General features: G+C 39.0%; 1 protein-coding gene across 2 annotated transcripts in view; it reads right to left on the minus strand.

The window, feature by feature from the left end:
- DMD (dystrophin) overlaps positions 1 to 9,459 on the minus strand; it is a 1,914,059-nt gene extending 1,904,600 nt beyond the window's left edge. For both annotated transcript variants that reach the window (XM_054720874.1, XM_028129748.2), the window contains exon 1: positions 9,287 to 9,459. In XM_054720874.1, coding sequence (XP_054576849.1) covers positions 9,287 to 9,447 — 161 coding nt within the window. In that variant the 5' untranslated portion in view covers positions 9,448 to 9,459. The remainder of the gene's footprint in view (positions 1 to 9,286) is intronic.
- Between the last annotated feature and the right edge of the window lie 1,333 nt (positions 9,460 to 10,792).

The following is a 10,792-nucleotide window of genomic DNA, read 5'->3' on the forward strand; positions in this document are numbered from 1 at the left end:
AGATTGGACCTGATCACTGGCCAGGCCTAGGGACCCTACCCGTGCAAGAATTTCATGCACCGGTCCTCTAGTGATAATATAATTTTAAAAAATGGAAAATAGAGAGGAGAAAAGAGGAGCAAGTAGTATAAGTGTAAAAATTTCCTCATTCTTCATAACAGGTAGTCAACAGATGTTGTCTAAACTTGAAAAAAGGTGCACCACTATCATTTTAAGTAATGCAGGCAACAATTACAAGAATAATATAATTATTTTAAAATAGTATATTTTAAAATAGTAATCAAATTACTTTAAAATAGTAATCAAATTAGGAAATAGATAGGGATGAAAGGTAATATTTGTGGGCTTTGTAGACCCTGAGAAAAAAGATTCATCTGATATAAACCCCAAGAAGGAATCTATCTGTTGAGATGGACTCCCCATTGTCAACCTAAAGCCCAAATTATATAAATAATGAGTCTAGCAGACAATTACTGATAGGGGCTTCTCAAACTGAACTCTCAGCTTCCCCAGTATGGCCCACTTATTTCACCATATTCAACACTACAGGGAAACCCTGGTTTTGTCTTTCTACCAAGGACTGAGACCTGCCCTGTCCATGCAGAACTGCACAACTTGTATTTGTCATTTACATAAAATAGACCTAATTGAGAAGCTGTGTGGAAACTTGTGCCATAAAAGGTAGCGCCCCCACCCCTTGTCTTAGTGGAGCACAATTTAGGTTGCTACCTGAATCTGTGTCTCCAGGATTAGAGCTCCTTTTGCTCAAATAAATGCTCTTTATTACAATCTAAAATTGCTATTGGAAAAAAAAATAAAATTACTATTGGTTTGCAGCTTTGTATTAAGGAGGAAATCCATATACTGTCAGAAATCAACTAATCAGGAAATAAAAATACATAATTATGACCATCAGACAAAATAAAAGAAGCTGGGGACCACTTCTAGGAAGTGGAGTGTGATGGGGTAGGGTTAGGGTCATGAAGACACATTTTGCTTGATTTTTTCCTTTACCCCACTCTCTACTATCTGACTTACTTTTTTTTGCTGTACATATTTTATTTTATGGGATTGTTCTTTTATTTTTTCCTTTTTTTAATTTTTCAATTACAGTTGAAATTCAATATTATTTTATACTAGAGGCCCGGTGCACGAAATTTGTGCATGGGGGGAGGGGTCTCTCAGCCTGCCTGCACCCTCTCTCAATCTGGGACCGCTGGCTCCTAACTGCTCGCCTGCCTGCCTGCCTGATCACTTCTAACTGCTTGCCTGCCTGTCTGATTGCTCCTAACCACTCACCTGCCTGCCTGATCACCCCTAACCAATCTCCTGCCTGCCTGATTGCCCCTAACCACTCTGCTTGTGTGCCTGATTGCCCCTAACTGCTCACCTACCTGCCTGATCGCCCCTAACTGCTCACCTGCCTGCCTGATCGCACCTAACTGCTTGCCTGACTGCCTGATCAACCCTAACCGCCTCTGCCTTGGCCCTCGCCAACGTGGCTTCGTCCGGAAGGACATCTGGAATGTCGTTCAGCTGTCTGGTCTAATTAGCATATTATGCTTTTATTATTATAGATTAGTTTCACTTGTATAGCATAATGGTTAGGCACTTATATTAATTTAAACAGTGATCCCCAGCCCTTGCTGGATAGCTCAGTTGGTTAGAGCATCATCCACATAAGCCAAGATTGTAGACTCAATCCCAGGTCAGCGCACATAGAAGAATCAACCAATGAGTGCATAAATAAGTGAAACAACAAAGCAATGTTTCTTTTTTTTTCTCTCTCCCTTCCTCTCCCTCTGAAAGTCAATCAATCAATAATTATTTTTTAAAAAGTGATCCCCAAAAATAAATCTAGTACCCACCTTGTACCATACATAGTTATTACAATATTATTGACTATCTTCCTTGTGCTATATTTCATATCCCCATAACTATTTTGTAACTACCAATTTGTGCATTGGTAGTTACAAAATAGTAATACCTCACCTTTTTACCCATCCCTCTAACCACCCCCTTCCCATCGGGCAACCATCAGTCTGTTCTCTGTATCTCTGAGTCTATGTCTATTTTATTGGTTCATTTTTCTTATTCTTTAGATCCCACACATAAGTGAAATCATATGGTATTTGTCTTTCTCTGTCTGAATTATTTCATTTAGCATAATATCCTCTAGGTCCATCCATGTTTTTGTCTGACTTACTTTTAAAACCATGTGCTGTGTAAATGCACTAAATGCTCCAATCAAAAGACATAGAGTGGCTGAATGGATAAGAACACATTACCCATATATATGCTGTCTACAAGAGAAACCTCAGAAAAAGGGACTCACACAGACTGAAAGTGAAGGGATGGAAAAATATTTTTCAGGCAAATGGAAATGAAAAAAAGGCTGGGGTAACAAAACTTATATCTGACAAAATAGACCTCAAAGTGAAAGCAATAACAAGAAATAAGGAAGGCCACTTCATAATACTAAAGGGATTGATACAACAAGAGGATATAACTCTGGTAAACATATATGTACCCAATGCAGGAGCACCAAAATACATTAAAAAAAAAACTTCTGGAAGATATCAAGAGAGAGACTGACAGCAATACAATCATAGTAGGGGACTTTAGTACCCCATTGACATCACTGGATAAATCCTCTAGACAAAAAATCAGTAAAGAAACAGCAATCCTTAACAACTCACTAGATCAGATGGACTTAATCGACATCTTCAGAAAAATTCACCCCAAAGCTACAGAATACACATTCTTTTCAAGTGCACATGGGACACTTTTAAAGACAGACCCCATATTGGGACAAAGGCTAAGTCTCTTCAAATTCAAGAAGATTTACAACATATTAAGCATCTTCTCAGATCACAATGGCATAATATTAGAAATAAACTATAATAAAAACAACCCAAAAAATTCAAACACTTGGAGACTAAATCACATGTTATTAAACAACTAGAGGCACAGTGCATGAAATTCATGCACTCAGGGAGGGGGTCCCTCAGCTTGGCCTGTGTGCCCTCTCACAGTCTGGGAGCCCCACAATCGAATGCCCCAAAGAGGTAGGCCCCACCCACCCGGCCAGGGCTCCTCGATGAATTACCCCAAAGAGGTAGTTCAAGCTCACCGGGCCGGGGTTCTGGGATAGATTGCCCCTGCAGAGGGAGGCCCCACCCACTCGCTGCAGTGCCGCCTACAGGTAGTCTGGGCCAACCTCTTTGGGGCAATCATGGAGCCCCCCCCCCGGATTGATCGATTGCCCTGCTGGCCAGTGGCCTGGGCCTCCTTCTACAGGGTGATCATGGGGAGACCAATTACATTGCACCCGCCTCGGCTGGCCTGGTGCCAGTGGATGTCATAGCATGGTCATCTGGAAGGTCGCTCAGAGGGTCATTCTGCTGTTCAGTCATTCAGTCAATTTGCATAATTGTTTTTATTATTATAGATGATTGGGTTACCACAGAGATCAAAGAAGAAATTAAAAACATCCTGGAAACAAATGACAATGAAAACACAACAATCCAAAATCTATGGGACACAGTGAAAATAGTCCTGAGAGAAGTTCATAGCATTACAGGCCTACCTCAAAAAACAAGAAAAAATGGTAATAAATTATCAAACTCTACAACTTAAAAAATTAGAAAGAGAGCAACAAGAAAAGCACAGAGTGAGCAGAAGGAAGGAAATAATAAAGTTCAGAGCAGAAATAAATGACATAGGGAACAAAAAATAAATAAATAAACAATACAAAAGATAAATAAAACCAAGAGCTGGTTCTTTGAAAGGATAAACAAGTTTGATGAACCTCTAGCCAGGCTCACCAAGAAGCAAAGAGAGAGGACCTAAATGAAATCAGAAATGAAAGAGGCGAAATAACAACAGAAATACAAAGGATTGTAAAAAATAAATACTATGAACAACTATATTCCAACAAACTGGTCAACCCAGAATAAATGGAAATATTCCTAGAAAAATATGATCTTCCAAAACTCAATAAGGAAGAATCAAAAAATCTGAATAGGCTGATAACTATGGAGGAAATTGAAGCAGTAATCAAAAAACTTTCAGCAAATAAAAGCCATGGGCCAGACAGCTTCTCAGCAGAGTTTTATCAAACATTAAAGAAGAACTAAAACCTTTCCCCCTCAGACTATTCCAAAAAAATTCAAGAGGAAGAAACACTTCCAAGTTCTCTTTAGAAAGGCAGCATTACCCTAATCCTAAAACCAGATAAAGACACTACAAAGAATGAGAATTACAGGCAAATATCTCTGATGAACATAGATGCCAAAATGCTCAACAAAATTCTAGCAAATCAGATCCAGCATTACATTAGAAAGAGCATACACCATGATCAAGTGGGAGTTTTTTCCAGGGATGCAAGGATGGTACAATATCTGCAAATCAAAAATGTGATACATCACATAAACAAATTGAGAGATAAAAATCATATAATCCTATCAATTGATGCAGAAAAAGCATTTGGCAAAATCCAACACCCTTTCTTTTTTAAATATATTTTATTGATTTTTTACAGAGAGGAAGGGAGAGGGATAAAGAGTTAGAAACATCGATGAGAGAGAAACATCGATTCAGCTGCCTCCTGCACACACCCTATTGGGGGTGTGCCCACAACCAAGGTACATGCCCTTGACTGGAATCGAACCTGGAACCCTTCAGTCCACAGGCCGTCACTCTATCCACTGAGCCAAACCGGTTAGGGCTCAACACCCTTTCTTGATAAAAACTCTCAGCAAAGCAGGAATAGAGGGATCATACCTCAACATAATAAAAGCCCTATAAGACAAACCTACAGCCAACATAATACTCAATGGGCAAAAACTAAAACCATTTCCCCTAAGAACAGGAACAAGACAGGGATGCCCACTCTCACCACTACTGTTCGACATAGTACTAGAAGTGTTAGCCATAGCAATCAGCCAAGAAGAAGAAATAAAAGGTATCCAAATTGGAAAAGAAGACATAAAACTGTCATTATTTGCAGATGACATAATATTGTACATAGAAAACCCTAAAGACTCCATCAAAAAACTACTAAATTTAATAAATGAATTTGGCCATGTAGCAGGATGCAAAATTAACACCCAGGAATCTATGGCTTTTTTATACACCAATAATGAACTCACAGAAAGAGAAAACAAAAAAGAACAATCCCATTTACCACTGCACCAAAAAAATTAAGATACCTAGGAATAAACTTAACTAAGGAGGTAAAAGATCTGTATTCAGGAAACTACAGGACACTGAAAAAGGAGATAGAGGAAGATATAAACAAATGGAAGAATATACCATGTTCATGGATTGGTAGAATCAACATAATTAAAATGTCCATACTACCCAAAGCAATCTATAGATTTAATGCAATCCCCATTAAAATACCAACAAACTCTCCAAAAATTAACATGGAATAAAAAAAAGACCCCTAATAGCTGCAGTGATCTTGAGAAAGAACAATGTTGGAGGGATCACAATACCAGTTATCAAGCTATATTACAAAGCCACTGTTCTCAAAACTGCTTGGTACTGGCACAAGAACAGACATATAGACCAATGGAACAGATCAGAGAACCCAGAAATTGACCTAAGCCATTATGCTCAATTAATATTTGACAAAGGAGGAAAGAGTGTAAAAAGGAGTCAAGACAGTCTCTTCAATAAACGGTGCTGGGAAAATTGGACAGATACATGAAACTAGACCACCAACTTATACCATACACAAAAATAAACTCAAAATGGATAAATGACTTAAACATAAGACAGGAAACCATAAAAATCTTAGAAGAATTCATAGGCAGCAAAATATATGATGTATGTTGTAGCAATATCTTTACTGATAAAGCTCCTAGGATAATGGAAACTAAGAAGAAAATAAACAAATTGGACTGCATCAAAATAAAAAGCTTCTTCACAGCAAAAGAAACCATCAACAAAACAAAAAGAAAGCCCACTGTATGGGAGAACATATTTGCCAATGTTATATATGATAATGGCCTCATCTCCAAAATTTATAGGGAACACATACATCTTAACAAAAGGAAGATAAACAATCCAATAAAAAAATGGGCAATGGACTTAAATAGACACTTTTCTAAAATGGACATACAGAAGGCCAAAAGACATATGAAAACATGCTCAAGGTTGCTAATCATCTGAGAGATGCAAATCAAAATGACAATGATATACGATCTCACACCTGTCAGAATGGCTATCATCAACAAGTTAACAAATGACAAGTGCTTGTGAGGATGTGGAGAAAAAGGAACTCTTGTACACTGCTGGTGGGAATGTAGACTGGTGCAGCCACTGTGGAGAACAGTATGGAGTTCCCTAAAAAAATTAAAAATGGAACTCCCATTTGACCCAGTAATCCCACTTTTAGGAATATATCCCAAGAAGTCAGAAACACCAATCAGAAATGACATATGCACCCATATGTTCATAGAAGCACAATTTACAATAGCTAAGATTTGGAAACAGCCTAAGTGCCCATCAGCAGATGATTGGATTAAAGAACTATGGTATATCTATGCAACGGAATACTACATTGCTGTAAAAAAGAAAGAACTATTACCATCTGCATCAGAATGGCTGTACATGGAGAGCATTATGCTTAATGAAATAAGCCAGTCAGAGAAAGATAAATATCACATGATTTCACTCATTTGTGGAATATAATGAACAACATAAACTGATGGACAAAAATAGTTCCAGAGACAGAGAAGCATTGAACAGACAATCAAATTTCAGAACAAAGGCAGAGGAGCTGGGGTAAGAGACCAACCAAAGGACTTGTATGCATGCATATAAGCATAAGCAATGGCCACAGACACTAGGGGGGTAAGGGCATGTGCTAGGGGTGTGGGGTGGCCAGAGAGAGGTCAATGGAGGAAAAATGAGACATATGTAATATTATATGTAATACTTTAAACAATAAAGAATTAAAAAAAACATTATGCTGTGTTTACTCTATGGTAACAAAGTAAAATAAACAATTAGGAAGAATACCTAATTGCAACTTTAATTTACAGCAACTTTTCTGCATAATTTGAGCATATTTCTAATCAATTATCATTTGTTTTTTCCCATAAAAGTAAAATGTGGCTTCCTTTTAATGACACTGTCCTGGACTTTGTGTTTTAAGATAATACTTTTAATTTCCTACATATTAAGATAAAATTTATCCTTAAGTAGATATAAACCCACAAATATTCTAACCGCAAAGCTCTTTACCTATCCCTAATGTTTTATATTAAGTGCATACCTTTGTCCTATATAGCTTAGTCATTCAATTATTGAAATCAGGACACCTCATGACATTTCTAAGTATACCACTGGCAATAACCTTGGAAAATAAAGTTCAACCATTTTTTTCTTAGATAAACAATATGAATATCTGTCAGAGACAAAAAGAAGGAGATGATTCATGAAAGAGTATTATCAACTGTGAGAAAGCTCTTGAAAAGTAACTATGTTTTGCATAAAAAGGTAGTTATGGTTGATTCATTCAACATGACAGGAGAGAATATATAAATGAAGATATTTTGCCAGTGGGTCAGGGACTGACAGCGGGAAATCTGGATATGTTTACTGTATTATTTACAAAAATATTCAGAATTCATGAAGTATAATATGAACAAATGTAGTGTGTGAACATGCTTGCAGGATTGAAGTCTTCCACTTGAAAAGAAAATGTTAGAGAGCCAACAAGGACTGCATGACCTGATCCTTGCTATTTCTATTCGCCTGCAAATGTGTACAAGATCAATATGTTCAGGCCCTTACTGGGAGCATGTGGCTGCATAAATGAGTGCTGACTTATGCAGAATGAACATCTCTATCCCTTCTTATAAGGCTGTACTGAAGCTGTGAAAAGTTTTTCGTTGTGTTATATTTATGAAAAACAAAGGTGTTGACATTGCTTAACATACCCATTGAGTGGGAGCCTGCTCCTCTGGAAAATCAGGTTGCTGAATCCTTCACCTGAAAACTCAGCCTGAATGGGGTTAATTAAACCCAGCTGGAGCAAGACACCCAACAAAGATATTTATTTAGAGAGCCTTTGCTCTTTGGATTGAGCTGTACCTTGAATCAAATTTATACTCTGGACTTTTCTAGAAGCAAGACTGTCATAGGAAAAGAAAGATAAGCTGTATTGAAAATTAGGGAAGGTACAGTCCAGTGCCATTTCAAACACAGTTAATAAAGCAATGTTTTGACCCTGGGGATTGGGCTTGGTAAAACAGATAGATAATAGGAAAACCAAAGTAGATATTCCTTAGAGTAAATGTATTATACAGGTAATATATATTTCAATATTATATGATAAGATATATGAATGCATTATATGTGTATTTACTAGTTGTTTTGCTTTTTTTTGAACTGTTTTTCATTCATTTACTGAGCTCCTTTATACAAGAAAATTCAAACAAGTATTTTTTATCTTAGAACATATACTATTGTGTGGAATAGAGGTAAGGACATTTGGTTCACTAAATTACACTGAAATATTATTTTCCTATAATAAATTATCTGCTTGTTGTATTGTGTATGCACTACCCAAGTCGTCTCCTTCCATACTTTTTATGAAGATCCACAGAAGAACTCTCTCTCTCTCTCTTGTTTAATATCAGTTGCTTTGCTGTTCCAGAGCAATTATTTCATTTGATGTTCTGAGCCCTGAGTCATAAAATTAACTTTGGTCTGCTCTTTGCCTTCTTTGATTGCTAAGCTGCTCAGAGTCTCTTTTAACCTTGAAATATAAAAAAATATACAGGGCCTTATGGTATTAGCTATCTAAGTGTGCAGGGTTAAGAAAAATGTTTCTTTTTATAATTATTAATTTGATGATGATAATTAATTTTACTACAGCCATTCACAGGAGATATGGAACCATTTTTAGCTCTATAGTTTGAACTCATACTAACACATTATTTGTATAGAAAGACAAACTGCATTCTTAGCAAAGTCAGAAAATAACCTTGGTTTTCTGGTAGATTTCCTATTTCAAATATGTTGATCCTCTCCTCCACCACAACCATATTCGTGCTCTGGTCATTTAATCAACAGGTAAATTATATATCATAAAAAACATAATAAATATTCTTATTCAGTGCATTCCAGTGTATGGTTAGATAAATATGGTCAACACACATAACACATTGCATAGTGGGAAATGATCTGGTACCACATTGGAGAAAAAAATATCAGTCTCTAACCCAATACTTATAAAAATTATTCAATGGCTCAGCAGTCTCCTTACCTATGACTGTGGATGAGAGCATTCAAAGCCAGACCGTCAGACCAGCTGGTGGTGAAGTTAATGACATTAACCTGTGGATAATTACGAGTTGATTGTCGGACCCAGCTCAGGAGAATCTTTTCACTGTTGGTTTGTTGCAATCCAGCCATGATATTTTTCATTACATTTTTGACCTATGTGTGGAAAGAAATTTTCATAAGAAAATGCATTCCCTGAACAAGAACCATACAAACTTATATTTGAATGTCCTTATCTTCAGTAATAAATAATGGGAACTTGCCCTAGCTGGTTTGGCTCAGTGGATAGTGTGTCAACCTGCGGAATGAAGAGTCCTGGGTTTGATTCCAGTCAAGGGCACATATCCGGGCTGTGGACTCGGTCCCTAGTAAGGGGTGTGCAGGAGGCAGCTGATTAATGATTCTTTCTCTCTTATTATTGACTAGAGGCCCGGTGCACGAAATTCGTGCACGGAGGGGGGTTCTCCCTCAGCCCAGCCTGTACCCTCTCCAATATGAGACCCCTTGAGGGCAGTCGGACATCCCTCTCACAATCCAGGACTGCTGGCTCCCAACTGCTTGCCTGCCTGCCTTCCTGATTGGCCCTAACCGCTTTTGCCTGCCAGCCTGATCACCCCCTAACCAATCCGCTGCCAGCCTGATTGATGCCTAACAGCTCCCCTGCCAGCCTGTTTGCCCCCAACTTCCCTCCTCTGCCGGCCCGGTCACTCCTAACTGCCCTCTCCTGGAGGGTTGATCACCTTCAACTGCCCTTTCTTGCAGGCCTGGTCCCTCTCAACTGCCCTCCCTTGCAGGGCTGATCCCTCACAACTGCCCTCTCCTGCTGGCCATCTTGTGGTGGCCATCTTGTGTCCACATGGAGGCAGGATCTTTGACCACATGGGGGCAGCTATATTGTGTGTTGCAGTGATGATCAATCTGTATATTATTCTTTTATTAGATAGGATAGAGGCCTGGTACAGGGGTGGGGGCCAGCTGGTTTGCCCTGAAGGGTGTCCCGGATCAGGTGGGGTTTCCCTTGGGGCGTGGGGCGGCCTGAGTGAGGGGCCTGTGGTGGTTTGCAGGCCAGCCACGCCCCCTGGTAACCCAAGTGGAGGCCCTGGAATCTGGAATTTATTTTCCTTCTACAATTGAAACTTTGTAGCCTGGAGCGGAGCCAAGCCAAGCCTGGGGCTCCCTCCGAGGCCGCAGCCATTGTGTTGGGGTTATAATTGAAACTTTGTTGCCTTAAGCAGGTGAGCCCGGCCAGGATGTGTGGAAAGCTTTGCTTCCCCTGTTGCCGGCGGCAACCCTGGCCTGCTCTCTCAAGCTCCATTCTGCCGCCATTTGTTTGAATTTGTTTACCTTCTATAATTGAAACTTTGTAGCTTGAGTGGAGGCTTAGGCCTGGAAATGGCAGGCGGAAAGCTTGGCCTCCTCTGTTACCGAGGAAACCTTGCTCTCTGTGGCTGTAGCCATCTTGGTTCGGGTTAATTTGCATACTCTCTCT

This window comes from Eptesicus fuscus, chromosome 1, assembly GCF_027574615.1.
Source record: "Eptesicus fuscus isolate TK198812 chromosome 1, DD_ASM_mEF_20220401, whole genome shotgun sequence".
In the NCBI taxonomy this organism is placed as follows: Eukaryota; Metazoa; Chordata; class Mammalia; order Chiroptera; family Vespertilionidae; genus Eptesicus; species Eptesicus fuscus.